We start from the raw sequence: 20577 nt of genomic DNA on the forward strand, positions 1-20577 counted from the left end.
TCCTCCTTTTCTTTTTGCAAATACAGACTAACACGGCTGCTACTCTGAGATTTTCACAGAGTCCATCAAAATGTTTGACTGCATTCATCCAGAATTGCAATGGAAAATCTTGCAACAATATGGCTTCCTAGAAAGATCGTATCGCTGGTTAAGATGCTGTACAAAGGGTAAAATGCTACGTAAGGACAGAAAGTGGGGAGGCCGATGGAGCTGATTATCATTGCTGGAGCGCAGCACTGTCGCATCTCTTCACCCCTTCTTTTTGGCGTGATGATAGATTACGTGATGCGAAAGTGAAACGCAGCATCAAAGGAAGATACCGGAGTTATGTCAAGCAGAGGGAAACTTCAAGATCTCAATTTTGTTCCATTGGACACAGATGATGACGCTCACCAAAGTCAAACATGAGACCACCAAAGGAGGATTAAGAATTAGCTGAAAGAAAACAAAAGTTGTGCTCGTTGAAAGAGGAACCAGCCATGACGGGGCATCTGTGATTGACAGTGAAGAATATGACATGGCTAACAAGTTTGTTTATCTTGGAAGCACAATCAGTGCTGATGGCCAAGGAGGTGGAAGTAAGATCTGGGAAGGGAAGCGGAACTGTTCTGAGACTGGCATATATCGGAAAACAAGGAGCTTCACGCAAGACCCAAGATGAAGATGTACAATATGGCTGTGATATCCACATTGGGATATGCCTCTGGCACTTGGGAAATGTGAGACGCCCCCAGTAGGAAACATGCATTCCATCAGAGACGCTTGCAGAGAATAGTTGGCGTCCACAGGCGGGAAAATGTGACAAACGTTGATGTGTCACAAAGGCCTGGCCAACAGCCGTAAAGCCAATGATTTGAGAAAGAAGGCTGACGTGGTTTGGGCCTGTTACATGGATGCCAAAGAAATGTATTCTTAGACGAGCCCTTGACTGGATGCCACTTGGTAGAAGATGAAAAAGAGGACAACGGCTGCCGTATAAGAAATCCTGGCAGCCCAAGCATTGCAGAGCGGGACTCACCTTCAGTCACTCTGTTTTCTGGCATCTAAAGGGCAAGGCTATGGGCTGGGTTCCTCTACTGCTAACTGAACCCACAGCTGGGAGCAGGGTGTGGTACGTATGGTAATGTGGGCAGTGACCCATGGTGGGGCTGGGGAGGAAGGAAGTTACATGCATGTGAAAATCACAGAGCTCCTGGCAGAGCCAGGCTGTCGCTGGTCCCCACAGACGTCCTTCGAGTCCGTCGGTGGGGGATCGGCATGGCTCACATAAGTGACTATGGGAACTGGATGGGTCATTCGCAGTCAAAGGGCAAGAAGCCAGCGGAGTGCAGAGGTAAATGGCCAAGTAATCTGAGTGGGGGCCTGGCTACCAGACCTTCCGGGGGCTGTTGGGTTGGCAGATCTCACTTGCTAGGTACTCGGATGGGAGGTCTCAGAGGAAAACCCAGGCTGCATACTGGGGAAATTAGTAGGGGCTCTCTCCCCTGCTAGTCTGTGCTACCCTGATGTCCTGGCATGGTGCTAAGCGATGCTGTGTCACAGGGTGGGTGCTCTCCCACCCCGTCAGGCCTGACCCCAATGCCCCAGCGTGGTGCTAGAGGGTGCAGGGCTGCCTTTCACACAAGTTGTACACCCAAAGTCTTGCCATGTGTGGTTGTTAAAGATCCTCTGGCCCCTTCCATAAGAGTCTGGGTGTTACCCATTGTGTCCTGGCCAAATTCCAGCCTAGGCAATTCCAGCTGTCCCCTCAAAGCCCCATTGTGGTTTCAACTGAGAACTGGATTCGTTGTTCCCACCCTGGATAGCTGTTAAATAGCCCTCAGTGCCCCCACCCCAGAGATGGCTGCATCTCAGTGCTGGGTGAAGAATCCCTGTATAAACAACCCCTGAGTCCTACCCCAGAAGTGGTTGCATCTCAATGCTGGATGAAGGATTTGCATGTGTAAACAGCCCTACACCCCACCCCAGAGACGGCTGCATCTCAGGCTGAAGGATCCCTGTATAAACAGCCTCTATGCCACACCCCAGAGGCAGCATCATCTCAGTGCTGGGTGCGGGAGCCTTGTATAAACAGCCCTGTGTCCCACCCCAGAGGTGGCTGCATCTCAGGCATGGGTGAGGTGATAGATCAATAGAAATATACCCAGAGCCCATGAAGTGCCTTGGGGTGAAAGGGAGAGTCAAGAGACTGTATCAGTGTGTGTGAGCACGCTCCCACCCTGGGTGAAGCAGCCCCCTCCTCCAGCTGAGCCAGCTCGTCTGCTGTCCAAAAAGAGCCCCCACCCTCCCTCTTCCTTCCCACCCAAGGGAGGGTATGTGACCAGCCAGCCTCTCTTCCCATGGCTAGCTCCCTCCCGTGGAGCTCTCCCATTCCCCCCATGCTGGCCCAGCCTGTCCTGGTGAGACTGAGTGGCTCTGTAATCTCCAGGTGTGGCCGCTGAGTCCGACAATGACGATGACTATGAGAACGTGTCCCTGGAGAACTGTCCCAAGCCCCCGCCCCTGCCGCGCGGGAAGAAGGCGAAGGCGGCCGCGCTGAACCAGAAGGACAAAGGAGGAGCAGGTACCAGGGAGCCCCAGCTGCCCCGCTCCGCAGGGATCGCTCTTGCCCCACTGCTCAGAGGCTGGGGAGGGGGTGTCAGCACAGAACTCAGCATCCAGCCCCGAGCCACCTTTGGGTCCGTGGGAGCCGGTGAGTCTGGGCCTGGCTTGGCTGCTCACAAACCGGCCCGGTGGGAACGGCTGGGCAAGCCCACAGTGGCTCGTGGTAGCACAGAACGAGCAGGCTGGGTACACGGAGGGGAAGGCCGGGCCTGTGGCTCACGTGTGGGCAGGTGGGTTCAGTTCCTGACCCCTGTGCACTGCCCGGGTCCCTGATGCACAGACTCAGGCACCCGTCTCTGTTAGGCGCCCCAAGCCACCAGCCAGACTCACCCTTCTCTCTCCTCTCCAGGTCCGGCAGCGACACCAGGCAGACCCCCCAAAACCGGTGAGAAATGTTCCAGTTTTTTGCTGGGGAGCAAGTGAGGCCTGGGTACAGAGCAACCCCCGCCATCCAGCAGCAGGTCCATGCAGCTGAGGGCTTGTCATGTACAGGCAGCATCGGGGGACAGAACTCGCAACCTTCTGTTCTCACGACTGCTGGCCTAACGCAGCTGTGACATGTCCCAGCCAGCAGGGGGCAGCGCCACATACCCGAGCTGCTTTGACACGTCCCGGCTGTGCAGTGTGTGTCCCACCCCCCCACATTTCCAGGGCATCGCAGGCTTTACCTCCCTGGCACCCCCTTGCTCACTACGGTACTGGAAGGAACATCCCCTGTCCGAGTTCAGGGCTGCCCCTCGCCCATGCAAACCCCCATCCCGGCGCTGGGAGCTCGCACGGTATAATCCCTCCTGTTTCCTTTCAGACCTGGCCATTTCAGTGATCTCGGGGGACCCGGCCTTTAGGCCTTCCAAGCTCGGTGAGGACTCGGAGCTCTGCTCGGCTTGAGACAGAACGCCCCCTGCACCCCACATCCCAGCCCAGGGCAGGATCCGTCCCTCCAGTCTATTCCCCGGGGCTATCAATCCCGGCTGGTCCATCCCGTGGGGCCCGGTTGCTTCCAGGGTGGCTGGGGTAGCTGAGTGCTGGTTGGTGGGGAGATGGGGGGTCCCAGCAGGAGCACCCCAGACTGGGGCACAGACTGTCCCAGAGCAGCAAGCCAGGGTGCGTGGGGAGGGTGAAGCCCAGCAAGGTAGGGGCTGTGTGCACGGCCCCCTCTGCAGCCCAGGATGGAGGGTACGATTTCATTGTCTTTGCCAGCAGAGCTGGCAGATTTAACGCTCTTTGTCCCCCATGCCCAGGGCTGGACCTGTCGTCTGCAGCCGTGGCAGCTGCCTTCCAGCCCCCGGGAGGAGGTGAGTAGAGTCTGCCAGGGCAGGGGGGCACTAGGGGGTGCTGTGCTGCAGGGTGGGGGCTCTGTTGGGGGCTCTCTTCCCTCCCCGTCAGTGCTGACCCCAATGCGGCCCAAGGGGGCACTATGGTGCTGGGAGTGGGCCAGGGGCTCAGTAGGGGGCGCGCTCCCCTCACTGTCAATGCTGACTCCCCAGTGCCACAGTGCAGCGCTAGGGGGCTCTCTCCTCGCAGTCAGGGCTGGCCCCAGTGCCATAGGGGGCGCTGTGATCTCTTTTAGGCAAGCATACAATCAGACGATTACGCCCGAACACAGCCAAGTAGCAAAGCTCCTGGGGCAGCTTTTGGGAGAGTCGGGTGCTCACCCCCGCGTCCTGCCCATTGCGGGGGAATTCCATTCCCTCTCCCTGGATTCCCCCTGCCCTGTCAACCGCCCAGGGAACTCTCCTTCCAGCCAGGCCCTGTGCTACACAACTCTCCAATGGCTGCAGCACGCCGCCCCAGAGGTGGCTGCACTGACCTGCTGGGACAAGCGATCCCTGTATGGACACAGCTGGGAAGAGGGAGCTGGGGGTCTGGCTTCTTGGCTCTTGCCAAATGGAGGTGCTCTCTGTAGAGTTACCCAGCTATCTGGTGGGATGCCCCATAAACCTCTCCTCCTTTCCATAAACCCATTTGTACCAGCAAGTACCTCCTGCCGACATTTCCCAGTCACCCACTGAAGGGAGAGTCCTTCGCTATAACCTGTCCTACCCAGCCCTCCCTGCTTCCCCCCTGTCCTGATACCCTCGCCCCTCAGAGAGCTAAGTGCTGCTGTTCCCCATAGATCTTCCCCTCCCTAAGCCTGCCTCACGGAGAGGCTGCCCTGGAAGGTCTCTGCTGATCACCTACGTCTTGCTGGGGGTTTGCTTCCTCATGTGCAGCGTGTTCCTCATCCTGGCCCTCATGAAACGTGAGTGTGGTACGGTCCCGGGTGTGTCAGGACAGCTGCAAGTGGGGTCATGCAGGCTGGGCTCTCCGTGCCAGGAATGATTCCTCACAGGGACGGGGCTGCTCAGGAATTTCCCAGTGAGACTTTGGGGCAGAAAATTGAGGTTTTGATTCCACTAAATTTCGCAAAAAGGGGTTGGTTTCCACAGAAATTTTTTGCCTTTTTCAGAGAAAAAACAAGCACTGGAAAGAAGAAATATTTTGATTCAGAAATGCTGCCATGGTGCCTCAAAGGAGCTGAGTTCAGTTACCACGCGTCCCCATTCTCCTCTCTGGGCTGGTCTCCTCAACTGGACTACACCTCCCAGAATGCACCCCTGCCAGGGATTCCCATGATACACCACCTCCACTTTCCAAGAGGGGAGACTGCAGTGCATCATGGGAGAGAGGGAAGGCTCCCTGATTGGACCATTAAAATCTCACATGGTGTGTGACGGTCTCCCCTCTTGGAGAGGACAGGCAGTGCATCATGGGGCCTGGTGGTGGTGCATCATGGGAGATGAAGTCTGGGTGGGGAGACGAGTTCCTACTGGGGAAGAGGGCATGAGGCATCCAAACTACAACTGCCATGAGGTGCCGGGGCAGAATTTCCAAATCAAAGTTTTTCAGTATTTGGATTTCCACCATAGGAAGAAAAAAGGACTTAAAAAAATCAATTTTCCATGAATTTTAGTCAAAAATTAAGGTTTTGTGTGTGTGTGTAAAAAATGTCTGGGGGGACTAGTCTGGCATTTTCCAGCAAGCTCTGTCCACAGGCAAGGCCACCCGGACTCAAGCGTCACCAGATCTGAAGGGGGTGGGGGGCAAATCTCGAGCAACTCTGCATCTCAGTAGCGGACGCTCTTCCCCTGGAGCCAGAATTCGTACCTGAAAAGTGTTACACTGCGATTCTGCTCTCACTGGCCCCGATGGAAATCCGGCATCACTCCGCTGAAACCAGCGGAGTAGCTGTGCCAGGAGTGTGATTCGAATCCGGCCCAGAAGGCAGGGTGGGTCCTTGCTCCAAACTGAAGAGCCCAAGCCTGCAAGGGAAGCACTCAGCAGGGCCGGACCCTAACGGATCAGCACCCAGGCTAAGCAGCAGAAGAGCAAAGTGCAGCAGAAGGAGCTGTAGAGGCAAGGGAGTAACTCTGGATTTACTCTACTCAGCACCTGGTCTATAAACGTGAGGAATCACCACCTAAGAGTAAGGGGGTGGTGTTAATAGTGATGCCAACCCTCACTATATTTGGCATTTTCCCTTAAAGCCCCAGCTCCCGGAGTCCTGGGATGATGGGAGACTCTTAGCTCATTTCCAAATAAACCAATAAATGCTTAGCCCTCATGGCTGGGAAAGAAATAGCTGGAGAACACAATCCCCAAGGGGTCTTGTGTGTTAGACCCTTTCCCCCTACTCTGCGTCTCTCTTGGCTATGTAGATCATAAGCTCTTCAGGGCAGGGTCTGTCTACTCTGAGCTTGTGCAGTGCCCGGTCCAACGGGGCGCCGATTTTGGCTGTTCCTTACGCACTGCCTTTGTACACACAATTACTAATAGCTCAAGAGACCAGAGGGCAAACAAGAAGAATCCCCAAAATTATTTTAAAAGGATTAATGGTTTGTTTTTTGGGGAGGGGGGGCATGATTCATAACTTTTTGAACACCTGGCATTGGAAAATCTGTCACTGACAGCACTCAGCAACTCCCCTTCCTCCCCATCAAACCGATTCCCCTAGCAGGGGAAGAAACCCAGCCATTGGGGCCTGGAGAGTTTCTAGTGTAAAGGATGCCCTGGGAGATCACAGCTCTGCTGTTTGCTCTTTGTTCATCTCCCAGGCCCAGAGCCGCAGCAGGAGTCAGAGGAGCTGAATTTCCACCTTTTCCAGAGGGCAGCTAATGGTAAGTAAAAGCTCCCAATCCCAGGCTAGCCCAGCATGCTTGTCTCTGGCTCAGCATAGACGCTGGCTGGGTGGGGTCGCTGTAGCTGGTCATTTTATTACAGTGAATTGTTTAGCAGCCTGAGTTTTGAAATTCTCACTTGGTTTCAAAAAGACACAAATTGGTGGGTTTTTTTGTTTCCATGTTAGTAGTTTTCACATCAAGGTGTTTGTCTCTCAAAGAGTTTTTTGGAAACTTTCCAAAGCCAAAAAGTTTTGATTTTCAAGAAATGCCACTGGGGAGCTAATGTGGCCAGTCAGGCGGGGGTAGGTGAGTAAGAGATACCATGGAGTGGAGGGGGGCACATGGGCATGTTCACACGAGACCTCAAGTAGCCAAGCACCAAAAACACATTTTCAGTTAAGAAATTAGAAAACATCACGAAAATGTCAGTGTTTTCCCAAGTTTTCTACTTTTTAAGGCTAATTTTCATTAACACAATTAAATGAAAACTTGTAACCAGCTCTAGCTGCTACTAGTGTTATCAGCCATAGTAAATGGTTCCGTATCCTAATTCTCAACATCATAGACCCGAATGCGTGACTCTCTTATGCACCACCCATAAGCCAGCAATAACCTTCCCTCCAAAGGCACCATTTGATCACAAACCTCTACATAACTCCTGCTACTCAGAGAGGTCAGACTCAGTTTGTATCCCTGTGACTGGGGTCCTAATGGGGAGCCAGCTGTGGTCACTCAATTAGGGTGAACTGCAAAAAATGGGGCAGCCAAACCCCCAAAAGCTGGTGGATATTCCAATACTTAGATTGACCAAGCCAGCATAAAACAGCTTCTTTATTACCTCACTGGTTACTCAGAAGTCCAAACAACACAGTTCCCTTAAAGTGATCCAGCCTTGGCCTCCATCCAAATACCCACATCAAATATGATGAAAATTTCTGTAAATCTTGTTTCCTCATATAAAAGAAAAGGTTCTCCCTATCCCGAAGGGTCGGACATGTCACCTCCCAGGTGAATGCATGTTTCCGATCTTACCCAAACACACGTTACAGCCAATTCTTATTAACTAAAATGTATTAAAACACAAAAGAGAGAGAGTCTGGTTAAAAGATCAATATACAGACAGACATGAGTTCAATCCATTGAGGTGCAGATTCACAGCAGAGACGGTGAGCTTTGTAGTGGCAAAGAGTTCTTTCGGAAATAGTTCATAGGTGATAGTCCAATGTCCAAATCTCATATTCAGGGTGTACCAGCATAACTGGGACCTCAGTCTTGTGACTCAAACTTCCCCTGATGAAGTCTAAGCAGATCTGAGATGACAGAATCAGGACCCAAGGCTCTTTTATACAATTTCATGTCCTCTTTGACAAGTTGCGATTTCCTTGGGGAACAAAAGGTAATTAGGATGACTTTGAAGGAGGTCCATCACTGATACTTAGCTATATGAATTAACATAAGGCCTTTTGCTTGTTCCTCCCCGTTTCACAGTACATTTCAAAGAGAGATGAATACTGAGATATCCCCTGTTTACGGTTCATTTACATGGTAGGATGTTCTTTTGACTTCTGAATTATCAGAATACAGCACAGACAGGGACTGTTAATTACACTGTCCTCCCTACTCATACATATGTAAATACACAAAACCACAGACATTGTCTCCCCACATGCCTGTTGGGGACTATTTATTTTGCAGGATTTTTAACCCTTTCTAGCCATGTGTCACACCCTGAACGTGAGACTGGTGTGGAAGGGTGAAATGAGAGGTCCTGGATACACCTTAAGGATCTCCCCACATTGATATGAGCTGTGCTTACACTGAATTATTTGTAAGGCCAAATTATTGAGGCATGCTTTGGCTCCAGCCAAAAACTTAGTCCATACTTTGTGAAACACTTCAGTGACTCCAGGGCTTGGTCTATGTGTTAACTTAACATAGCCATTAATGTTCTTCGGAGAGCACTTACTCTGGTATTCAGCCCTGAAGGCTGGGAGCTGTTGTACCTCAGTTTCCCTTCATGCACAGCAGTTCAAGCTTGTAGTGGTTTTTCTGCTGTGGAAAGTTTTAGAAATATGTCTATGCATTAGCTGTGAAGCCTCAACATTATTAGGCTTTTTAACACGAAGTGTTTTTTTGTTGAACCAACCACATAATCATAAGGGTTTCTATTATGTACCACTCTTAAAATGATCACGGGCTTTTCCAAAAGACCATGCACATTGTACATTTTTACAGTTCTTGGTATCAGCAACAAGTTAGTTGCAATCATCAGCAAGAACATTAACATCAGTTCTATCACAAGTGTACGTTTACAATCATTTTTGTCGTGCCAAGTCTTTGGTTCAGACAAATCATTCTTTAGGTCAGCTTGTTCAATATCCCTTTTGAACCTTTGCAGCTTTTTCTTGACCTCGGGGTCTTCCTTAACATAGGCTTTCAGTTTAACCACTTCCTTGGGGTTTTGGTATTTAAGGGTTAACCTGTGGCTTTATTTGCATGATAAACTTTTCCCCTTTCTCCCTGTTCCAGAGGGTCAAAATCTGAGGTCTTTTGCTTAACAGAATTCATTGGCCGGCTGGGTATGTCCTTTTTGCTAACAGCTACAGGCAAGTCTTTCTCCCTCCCGTCAGTCAGGTAATTTGCATCAACACAGACACTCACCTGTTTACTAGTTTTCAGATTCTCAACCTTTACCAATTCCACGGCTGGACTGTGTCTTGAAGAAATTCCATCTATTTTCACTAGCATGTTACACTCAAGGTTCTTTTGTCCTTCCATTACCAACCTCTGCTTCCACATGGAATCAGATGTCAAGTCCACTAAGAGACTACAAGTCATATCCAAAATATCTAGAGATGAGAGTTTGCCTGCTCTCCCTTGCATTCTTGTAACCCAGTAACCAGTATCATAGAATCATAGAATATCAGGGTTGGAAGGGACCTCAGGAGGTCATCTAGTCCAACCCACTGCTCAAAGCAGGACCAATCCCCAATTAAATCATCCCGATCTTTCCTCAGTACCCGAGTCACAGACTGCTTACTTAAAGAGTCAACATGGAGACATTCATGTTCCAACAACATTGTCTCCCCAACAAGCTGGTTAAGCTTTTAGGGCTGTTTAAATTCCCTAACAATTTTTATTTCATTTGAAACCTTTTCAAAGCTATCCACACTGGGTCTTTCTAAAGCAAAGTCAGTGGATCTATACACCTCAGAAAGACTCTGGCAGTTAGGAACTGGAACAAGTCTCCCAAACAAACTGTTGCTTTCTCTGTACAGTGATTCACCCTGAGTTAACTCAATCAAATCACTTGCACACCCATCAGTTGCAGCAAACTAGGACTTGCTCTAAAGGAAAATTTTTCTGAACAACAACAGACTCTTTCTGGGCTTCACTTAAATCCAGAATCACCTCTGTCCCATCAGGAGGATTTTCACAAAAACCCCTTTCAGGCAAACTTCTAGACTTCATAGTCACAAGATTAGAAGCATTCTTTTCCTTGTTACAAGTTTTCACGCTGTCAGTGGGTAACATAGTCAAATCACCTTCATGCTTTCCTTGTGCCCTGGCTATGATATGACCCTGATCAGACAAGGTTGTCATATCTTCACCCAGCAACACACTAGGAACAGGCAAAATAGAAGCACCAGAATCGCTTGGTCTCTGGGAGCTATTTGTGATATTAACTGGATGCAACCTAGTTACAATGTCATCATCCCTAGCAGACACAAATTCAGGACCACTTCCTTCCTGGGCTTTAGCTGTATCCAGAATCAACTCTGGGTCAATTGATACATTTTCAACCATCATAGGTTGAAAGGCTTCTTCTGTCTGCTTTACAGACAGAAAAGACCTGGAGAAACATTCCCCTTTAACAGACGCACAGCTTGGGATATCATTTCCCTTGTCCCAGCACACATGGCTGTTCATGGACAATTGCTTGGAGATTGGGGTAGCTCCCTTCATGGGTAAGTCATTACCCCTAACAGACACAGGAACATTTCCTTCACTGTCACAGTTCTCCACACTGGTAACAGGTAAGGTGTGGGGATACTCATGTTCCACTAACCTTGCCTTCCCAAACTGCTGATTAGACAAAGCCATCAGCTCAGAAGGCTGCTTGTGCTCATCTAAACTCTTTGCCTTTCCCTCCCTTAACAGATAAACTGCTGTTTTCCACAAATAGTGTCTTATTACACTGAGCTGCTTTTAATCACATCACTTTTACCTGGGTCAGGCTTACTTTCCCACGTAGCCAACAATGTGTCACTCACCAAGACTGTCCCCCTTCCTTCCTCAGTTAGGGCTTTAACCTAATCACCAATTTAAATTTGCTCTAGAGAAACATCTTCCTGAGTCTTATCTAATGCCAGATTCACTTCTGAGATACCAGAAAGACACTCACAAATTTTTTCCACATATGCACTGCTTCTTTGCACAGACAAACAGCCATCTTCCTCGGACAAACATTTGGATAAATTCTCCACAGGCAAATCCTTACCCCTAGTAGACGCAGGTTCAGGACTATTTCTTTCCTGTGACCGGTTTATGTCATCAACTTGATTGAACAAAGTTTTAATATCACTCCCAATCAAAAGATCCTTAGGCAATAGCTTCCTTACATCAGCTGTAACTTCATGTTTAACACTATTCCATTCAAGATGGATTCTGGCTAAAGGCACACTTACAGTAAACTCATAGAGGATTACAATATTCACAACCTTCTTTGGAAAGTAATCTTCCTCTTTGACAAGATCTGCTTTAACAAGAGTAATGTTAGAAGCTGTAATTTGCCCTAAGCAGCTTTTACCATTGACTTTTACATTCTCTGCACAAGTTATGGGGTTACCTTCACTTGAGCTCACAGAAAAAGCATTTACATAAAAGGTGGCCATGTTGGGGTAAATTTGGTTACAAACAGGTAACTCCTTAGAGTTAAACAACGTACCAACATTGTTACAAACTGGATAGATTTTATCCCCATTTTGCTGTTGAGAGGAGCTGGCTTTCCAGGATGATACAGTTCCTGTTGTTCCTTTATTCTCTTGAGTTGGAGCTTAAATTTGTCCATTTTTTCCTTAGCTTCTAGTTGCTGCAATCGAATATATGCCATTCTTTAGATATGAACGGCCATACTGGGTCAGACCAAAGGTCCATCAAACCCAGTATCCTTTCCTCTGACAGTGGCCGATGGCAGGTGCCCCAAAGGAAATGAACAGACAGGTTATCATCAAGTGATCCATGCCCTGTCACCCAATCCCAGCTTCTGGCAAACAGAGGCTGGGGACACCATTCCTGCCCATCCTGGCTAATAGCCATTGATGGACTGATCTTCCATGAATCTATCTGAGTTACTACAGAGAATTCTTTCATGGGTATCTGGCTGGTAAATCTTGCCCATATGTTCAGAGTTCAGCTGATCGTCATATTTGGGGTTGGGAAGGAATTTTCCTCCAGGGCAGATTGGAAGAGGCCCTGGAGGTTTTTTGCCTTCCTCTGTAGCATGGGGCACGGGTCACTTGATGAGGATTCTTTGCTCCTTGAAGTCTTTAAACCACCATTTGAGGACTTCAATAGCTCAGACATAGGTGAGAGGTTTATCGCAGGAGTGGGTGGATGAGATTCTGTGGCCTGCATTGTGCAGGAGGTCAGTCTAGATGATCATAATGGTCCTGTCTGACCTTAATATCTATGAATCTATCTAGCTTCCTTTTGAACCCCGTTATAGTATTGGCCTTCACAACACCCTCTGGCAAGGAGTTCCAGAGGTTGACAGTGCGTTGCGTGAAAAAATACTTTCTTGTGTTTGTTCATGTTCAAAACACATATGTTGTCTTTCAGCAGCTTCTCCTTCCATATCAGCTATTTTTTGCTTTCGTTCAAGTTCTAGCTGCTGATTTCTCACTGCAAGCAGTTTTGCTGGGTCTGCTTCCTTATCATTGGCAATTAACAGATTTCTCAGTTCCTGCTCTAGGGCCTTTTTCTTAAAAGACAACCCCCTCTGTAAGCACAATTCTTCCAGTTTTTTTCTGTCAGGAACTTGATCATGGGTCACTCATTGTAAATGATTTTTAACCCTTAAACTCTCCAATATCAAAATTGATTTTTGACAAGCATGTGGTTCTGATCCAAAAACCCACTTAACCTGTGGTAATGTGCATCCAAGCATGACTACGCCACTGTGACCTGGGTTCTAGTGGGGAGCCAGCTGTGGTCACTAAATTAGGGTGAACTGCAAAGAATGGGGCAGCCAAACCCCAAAAAGCTGGTGGATATTCCATACTTAGATTGACCAAGCCAGCATAAAACAGCTCCTTTATTACCTCATATGTGTAACCCTTCTGCCAGGTGTTGCCAGCAGCAACAAGGGCCAGGTTCAGTATCTAGGAGCTCCTTTTCAACTATACAACACAAAACTGGCTTGAGCCCCCACCCAGTGACCTGAGACAATTACACACCACCCCCTGGGTGCCTCTAAGAGGCAATACTTCCCCTCTCACAAGCACAGAGTCTGAGTGTAGCAAAAACTTTTAATAAAAGGAGGGAAGTAACTCAGCATTAAGTTGGGAAAACACCACAACTATGGTTGATAAACATGAGCCATGAGCAAAAGACCCACCCTCAAGTAAGCTGGGCATTGTCCTTTTCCCCTCAGGGTCTTAAGTCCAGCAACACAAAAGTCCCTTTAACATGCCCATCCCTTCTCTATACCCCACTCACAGTTGCTGTCCTTGGCCAGTGCACCCCTGAGTTCAGAGGTTCATCCTCAGAATTCACCTCCCACCCTGTGTGGAAGGCGGGGGAGCAGAGGTGGGGCAAGAAGGCACCTTACACACTGCACTGCTGGGGCACTCGCTCATGGCCCCAATGGCCAATTGCCATACCTCTGCAGGGCTCTGCTCTGACCCTCTCCACCAGCTTCTTTGCTGGCCACTCGCCACGGCTCTCCGCTAGCCACCCTGCTAGCCACACCTCTCTGCCAGCCGCGCCCCTCTGCCAGCCTCCCTGCTGGCTGCTTGCTGGCCACTTGTTATGCCTCTCCGCATAGCACACTACTAGCTGCTTGCCACACCTCTCCATACCTCTCCACCAGCTGCCCTGCTAGCCACTCACTCAGGTGTCTTCAGCCCTCTCCCCCTACTTAACATAGCCCTCAGGGATTTCAGCTGTTAGTGGGAGAGCCTCAGAGCTGGTGCACACTGGGCAGTCTCTTGCAATAGAGACATTGTCCCAAAGGAGATCCAATACTTAGACCTAAGTGATTACATCATCAGTGATTACAACATCAGCATCAGTGATTACAGCTCTGCAGCGTATAACAGGACTCTCCATTGAGTCTAAATTAGCTCTTTTACTATACATGGAGAGAGAAGGGATCAAATGGTGTCCAGGATCTTTAAACAGGGCCCCACAACACCAACCAAGACCACCTATCACCACCCTCTCCCAGCAAATTGGGCTTTGGAACCATGTCCCCTGCCTAGTGAGTGTCATTCAGTTGGGGGTGAGTCCCTCCATTGGGGCGTGCCAGGTACAGTTCTGCTGCCCTTGGTTCACACAACAAGGATAACAATCCTTTATTACTCCTGTCCCAATAACGAGGAGACTGGGGGAGCCCACACCAGCCACAAGGGATCATTTGGGGGAAACAATCCCATCATGCTGAGCACCTAGGCAGGGTGGGTGTGTCCAAGCAAACAAGATCAGCTCCTGAAGTCTTTTTCCACAGCTCACCACTAGACGTCAGGGGAGAGCTCACTCAGACTCTGCTGACACCTGTAAATACACAAAACCACAGACATGATCTCCCCACGCGTCTTTTGTGGGTTATTTATTTTGCAGGATGTTTAACCCTTTCTAGCCATGCGTCACAATCCCCATGGTCAGCAACAAACCCCTCCATTACCAAATTATTCCTCTCCATGGAGACAGACAGCTGCCGCCATCCCCGAGTGTTACAGGGGCCACTCAGGACATCATCCTGGTTGTGGCGACCTTTCCCCTCTCCTGATCCCAAAGGCGTTTGTGTTTGCAGTGTCCCAGAACCTGGCGGATTGGGAGAAGATCCGAGCTGAGGTTGCGGCACTGCAGAAAACAGTAGGTGAGAGAATGACACAGACGCTTCTGCCTCTCATCAGTAGCGAGAGTGAGGGGCTGCGAGGTCGGGGTTGTGGGCTTTGTATCCACCTGGGGCTGTGGACTTGGGCAGGTTTTTTATTAGGTGTATTATGGTAGCTCCTTGGAGCTTAGTCATGGCTCATGCCCCCAGTGTGCTAGGTGCTGTATGTAATTAGGTGTTTTATGGTAGCTCTGAGAAGCCCCAGCCTGTACAAACACAGACCAAAATTCTTCCAGCCTAAGCAAGTCACGTCTCTGGACCCCGGTGTCCATGGGATGGAGAGTCTGTAGCCACTGAGGGCTGTGCGGCTATCCCTGGCCTGCCCAGCTGGGGCTCTCAGAACACTGCAGGGATGATGCAGAGAGGGTCTTTGACATTCTCTGGCTTGGGCGATGCAGGGAGCCAGCCCTGATGCTCAGAACGGTCCCTTCTGGCCTTAATATCTGTGGGTGAAATCCTGGCCCCCCGGGAATCCAGAAGGGTTTCTTCCCCTCTGCCCTGCCCCTCTATGAATCTCCTTCTTACTCCGAAAGCACAGTCCCTACCTCTCCAGCTGAGCCTGGGCTACACACAAAAGTGTGCTACTTGAGTTATATTCGTCCATTTAAAGCAGTACAACCCTCCGAGTGGAGGTCCAGTTATCCTGGTGTAAATGTACTTATACCAACAAAGCCATTCCTATACAGGGACGGAATACACTCTACCTGTAAAAGCTATCTTCGACTCAGTATAACTGGATCCACTCTAGGGGTTGTAATGGAATACCTAGAGCAGTTTAAAAAATAATCATATCCCTAAACAAAATAGTTATACCAATACAAAGGCTGGGGGTAGGGCAGATCTTAAGGAGAATCTCCATCAGCAGTATAGGGTCTACAACACACAGCTAAACAGTAGAGGGCAAGGAAGATATTATAATCCCTAGCTCTTGTATAGTGCTGTTCATCAGTAGGTCTCAAAGCACTTTGCAAAGGTGGGCAGTATCATTATCCCCATTTGACAGATGGGGAAACTGAGGCACAGGGAGAGGAAATTACTTGCCCCAGGTCACCCAGTGGGTTACTAGCAGAGCTGGGGATCAAACTCAGATCTCCCGAGCCTCAGGCCAGTGCTGTCTCCACTAGCTCACCCTGCCTCCTTCACACATTGCTCAGTTCTGTAGGTTTGGTACCCACCCACCTCTGGTGGGGTTCTGCCGAGCAGTGGCTGCCCTGAAGCATTTTAGATGAACTCTTAGGGGTGAGCTTTGATGGTTTAATTAGGGCAGAAGCAATTAAAAACCCTCCCGAGTGATCCATTTTTAAAGAAACACACACAGAAAATTGTTTTGTTAACAGTTCTCGAATAGCTGGTTCATCTGCCCAGTAGCCAGCACCTGGCTCAAGGGCTGCCAAAGCCCTATTTGGGGTCTTTAAGTAGGACCTAACCGGCCTGGTACTGGCTTTCTGCAGTCCCCTAAAGGGACCGATCCTGTGTCACACTGGGCCACACTGGTGGTGTGAAGGGGGTGGAAATTGCCCCTGCCCTGGGCAGGGGGGAATCACAGGTTAGTGTGGAGCTGGCGTCAGAGCCTTGCACCCGTTCGGCTCCCAGCCCCTGGTGTAAGGGATGGATCAGGGGCTTGGCTGGAGTGTGCTGCACCATGGGTATTCCCTGCTTCCCAGAGGAGGCAGGGTGTGAGTTAGAGCAGCCAGGAGGCTGCTCTGACTGTCGCCAGGGGTCCAGGTTCCAGGCATCTCAGAGGAGACTTCGAGCAGGGCCCGCGGAGTCTGTAAGCGGCCCAACGTTGGAGGCCGTGCAGGAAGCTCTGAGATGACCATGCTGCGCATTGGCTGCTAACCTCCTTTCCTCCACCAATCCAGATGCTGTCCATCGTTCGGTATCTGGGGAGCTGGCCTCTATGAAGCAGTTTAGCAGTAAAATGCAAGAGCAGATCACGGCGTTACAGAAAAGAGTAGGTGAGGAGCACAGTGCCAGCTGCCATGCCCGCACTAGGGCTGCAATCAGAGGGAGGGGGCAGTAGAGACTGGCCCGCAGGGCCAGATGCTCAAGGGAGCTCTCAGCACATGGCATCTCCCCTTGCGGGATTCTCTGTGGTTCTCAGTGGGAGCTGCAGGGCGGGGGGTTCTTTGAGCCAACCCCAGGCCCACCGTGGTTGCTGTCTACAGCCATCCCCTGTGGATCTCTCTCCGTATGTCTACCCTGGACCTGGAAGGGAGCCTCACACCCGGGTCTCCAGAGCGGTGCCAGCAGCGTTCACGCTGGCATGCTGAAAAGAGCCGGGTGGCTATTGCTTTGCGCTGCGGCTGGGGCTGCACTCGGTCCCCTCGTCCCTGGAGGGAAATGGGGTTAGAACAGGGGGCTGGGAGTCAGGACTCCTGGGTCCGTTTCTTGGCTCTGCCAGATTCCCTGCCTGGCCCTGAATTGGGTTATTCTGGGTTTTGCTTTCTAGATTCTGTCTGCGGCCATTGCCCATGGGGCTGGGGCTGGTTCCAGAGAACCTGTTACTACTTTTCAGAGTCTACCAAAACCTGGCATGAGGCCAAGCAGTTCTGTTTGGATGCCGGGGCACAGCTGGTGATCATTAACACCAAAGAGGAGCAGGTAAAGCCACCTGCCACCCTCCTGGCGTACCCCGACCGGCCAGGGAATTGGACAGCTACCAGCGACAGCAGCAGCTTTACCCGGGAATCCCTGGCGGGTGGGACCCAGGTGACCAGGCAGCGGGTGAGACCGCGCCTGGCCCTTAAAACACGGCTCTTTTAAGGGTCACCAGGTTTTTCAAAAACCGCAAGCGGGCCTGGGTCTCAAAGGCAGCCTGGCACTCTGCAAACCAGCACACGCAACGTGCCGCGTGTTACCAGCCCACCGTGGGCAAGCTCTGAGGGCAGCCCGGGCTCATATTCCCAGCGGAGGAATATTGGGGCCTGAGCATGCCAGAAAAGCTCCCAGAACAAAAGCCTAAATAGCATGGCAAAAACCTGCGAGAGCTGGAAAATATAAGCAGGGAGCAGGGTTTGTAAGAACAGGCTGGACAAACACCCGTCAGGGATGGGCTCGGTTTCCTTGGTCCTGTCTCAGCACTGGGGGATGGGCTCAGTGACCTCTCAGGGTCCCTTCCACCCCATATTTCTAGGACTCCCTATGGAGTTTTTGCCATTTCTGTTGGGATGGGAATTGCTGGGGTGTTTTAAAGAAATCAGCCAGACAAACCTACATGACTATAGCACTGGTTCCACCCTGAACCCCGTATGTTCCCCCAACACCAGGTCATGATTCTTCCCTGCATCCATCCCCACCTCCCCAGGAGCTCAGGCCCCACGCCCCCTTCAGACCTCCTGTTGCTCAGGGGTGAGAGCTGGACTGAGACCACACCAACTCATTTCACCCACCTGCCAGGAGCAGCTCTCACTTACGGCTGGATTTGAGGTGGTGACATATCTATGGTATTTAAGCACTCCCCCCCCCCCCCGCCCCCGCACATCACACTCTTCAATGCCTTTATCTTGCTAGCACCCTTAGAGGCAGGGCTATTGTCCAGGTGGGGGAACTGAGGCATAGAGAGAGATGCAGAGGACTTGGCCAGGGCCACGCAGGGAGTCAGTAGCAGAGCTGGGATTTGAACCTGGGTCTCCTGAGTCCCATTGCTCCTGGTGTTGGTAGAGCGCGTGGCCTGTCCCACACCCATTCACCCCCTTCGTCTGTTCTTGTCTATTGCAGGCATTCTTGGTGAAGGCCCGCACAACGTCCCGGGTGTACTGGCTGGGGCTGAGTGACCAGAAAATGGAAAATCAATGGCTCTGGGTGGATGGCTCCCCTCTGAACCTCAGGTGTGCGGGGTGAAAGGCACCATGCCCCTCTGCCCAACCCCTTGCTCCCCGCTGTGGTCTCCATGCAGCTTTGCTCTTCTTCACAGCTTCTGGAGCACCGGGGAGCCCAATGACTCCAGCGATGAGGACTGCGGCACCATGGCGACCGACGGGCGCTGGAACGACATAAACTGCTACATGACCGACTACTGGATCTGCGAAAAGGCCTGGCTCTGCTAGAGCCTGGCTCGGCTGCCGGCCCATGCCCTTCCTGAGCCACGGGCTGAGGGACCAGGCCCTGCCTCCTCCAGATCGACAGTCTCCCCAAGCCGTGTTCTCTTGGTGATGCTCCCCATCGCGCAGCTCTTTCTGGGAGCCGGGAGTTTTTCCGAATCCCTAGGGGGGACGGTATTTCTGCAGTGTTTCCTAGTGGGTAGGGCATCAGGCTGGAGCACAGCAGACCTGGGTTCTATTCCCTGCTTCATCCTGGGACCTTGGACAACTCCCTTCCCCATGCCTCAGTTTCCCCTTGTAAGGGCTCAGGCTGTATCACTTCTGAATTTTGGATGATTGTATGACACTGTACCATGAAATGGCTGGGTCATGGAATGCCTACGTGTGTGTGGATGCCCCAGGAGGTAGCAGGGTCGGCATGTCTCTGCCAGGCCAGACACAATGGGAACGGACCAGCATGCAACATTACGTTAAACACCGGGGGACAATGAGTTTCCTCTGCCTCGGAGATGCCGCTTTCTGCTCTTGTCCAAGGTGAGGGGGGCTTGGAAGTAATGGAAAGTTACCAAAAGGCAGAATGAAAGAAGCAGCAGTTTAGAAAGGGACACCCGGGGGGGGCGTTCTTGGGGACAGAGCCACCTTGCACCAGATTAAGGGCTGGTCTACACTAGAAAATCAGACTGACCCACCAACATGAGTGAATAATCCACCCCCCTGAGCAATGTAGTTAAACTGACCTAACACCCAGTGTGGAGAGCTCAGTTGGTGGAATGATTCTTCTGTTTCCTTAGCGCTACCCGTCTCGGGGAGGTGGATTTCCTCTAGCGATGGGATAACCCCTCCTGGTGCTGTACTATGTGGCTGCCCAGAAACTGGTAAACTGTTCAACTTTTCTTCCTCTATTATACGATTACTGGCTTTTTGCAATAAACCTGACTGATATTGATTGTTTGGTCTCTTGAATATGTTTCATAAGGAGCCAAGCGTGGGCAAGCAATTGACTACACTATTTAGCAATTGCTTTCAGGCTGTTTTATATGTGTATTGTTCGTTTTTGCCAATGAACTCACACAGGAAAATGATCAAAGACAAAAACACTGTATCACCCGTGTGTGAACGCTTTTCTCAAAGCGATCGCTCCCTATCTGACCTTTCCATACTTGTCCTCAAAGGCAAACGGCACAACGCCTTCGAAAGGCGAGTCTGCTAGACACCAAAAGCCATGGACTTACCAGGGACACTGGTTTTATGGCTCATTACAACAATTTGTAACACACCATGCGGCCCACCTCAAGCCCTTTATGCATAACACACTACCCCCCAATTGCCCACTTCATTTCCTGTGACCGCCTCGTATGACCCCTTCTGCTTAACAATCTGTGCCAACTTGTATTTTGCTCGCTCTGCCTCCTTCCCCAGAGCTGAAGAAGAGCTCAGAGTTGCACGAAAGCTTCTCCCAGAAGTTGGTCCAGTCAAAGACATTACCTCGCCCACCTCGTTTCTCGTTGCTTTGTGTGAATTGTCCTCTCCTGGGCTTTACATGATAAAATATAATGAACATAAAGTTGATAGACTGAACAAAGAGTGTGTGTGTGTGTGTCTGTGTGCATGCGTGTGTGTGTGTCTGTGTGTGCGTGTGTAACTGCTTCTC

The 20577-nt window shown here is 50.6% G+C and overlaps 1 protein-coding gene across 4 annotated transcripts; it reads left to right on the forward strand.

The window, feature by feature from the left end:
- The first annotated feature begins 1176 nt into the window (after window positions 1–1176).
- On the forward strand, window positions 1177–19872 carry LOC102930454 (C-type lectin domain containing 17A). 4 transcript variants are annotated; one of them, XM_037887697.2, is made up of 12 exons: window positions 1177–1333; window positions 2429–2563; window positions 2954–2989; window positions 3410–3463; window positions 3846–3899; window positions 4721–4846; window positions 6699–6761; window positions 14800–14865; window positions 16746–16841; window positions 17336–17487; window positions 18604–18713; window positions 18800–19872. In XM_037887697.2, the coding sequence occupies exons 1-12, from the start codon at window positions 1258–1260 to the stop codon at window positions 18930–18932; spliced, it is 1101 nt and encodes a 366-aa protein (XP_037743625.1). In that variant the 5' UTR covers window positions 1177–1257; the 3' UTR covers window positions 18933–19872. The 4 variants fall into 4 exon arrangements, with proteins under 4 accessions (XP_037743625.1, XP_037743627.1, XP_037743626.1 ...); XM_037887699.2 differs by lacking the exon at window positions 17336–17487 and having other exon boundaries at window positions 16746–16837; XM_037887698.2 differs by lacking the exon at window positions 3410–3463.
- The last annotated feature ends 705 nt before the right edge of the window (window positions 19873–20577 follow it).

This window comes from Chelonia mydas, chromosome 20 (genome assembly GCF_015237465.2).
Source record: "Chelonia mydas isolate rCheMyd1 chromosome 20, rCheMyd1.pri.v2, whole genome shotgun sequence".
Classification (NCBI taxonomy): Eukaryota; Metazoa; Chordata; order Testudines; family Cheloniidae; genus Chelonia; species Chelonia mydas.

Bases quoted from the DNA above. Each gene is read 5' to 3' on its own strand.
- LOC102930454 (XM_037887697.2), top strand. From the start codon at position 1,258: ATGGCTCACATAAGTGACTATGGGAACTGGATGGGTCATTCGCAGTCA. The intron at 3,464-3,845 runs GTGAGGACTCGG...CCCCATGCCCAG, and splicing joins CTTTAGGCCTTCCAAGCTCG to GGCTGGACCTGTCGTCTGCA. The intron at 3,900-4,720 runs GTGAGTAGAGTC...TGTTCCCCATAG, and splicing joins CTTCCAGCCCCCGGGAGGAG to ATCTTCCCCTCCCTAAGCCT.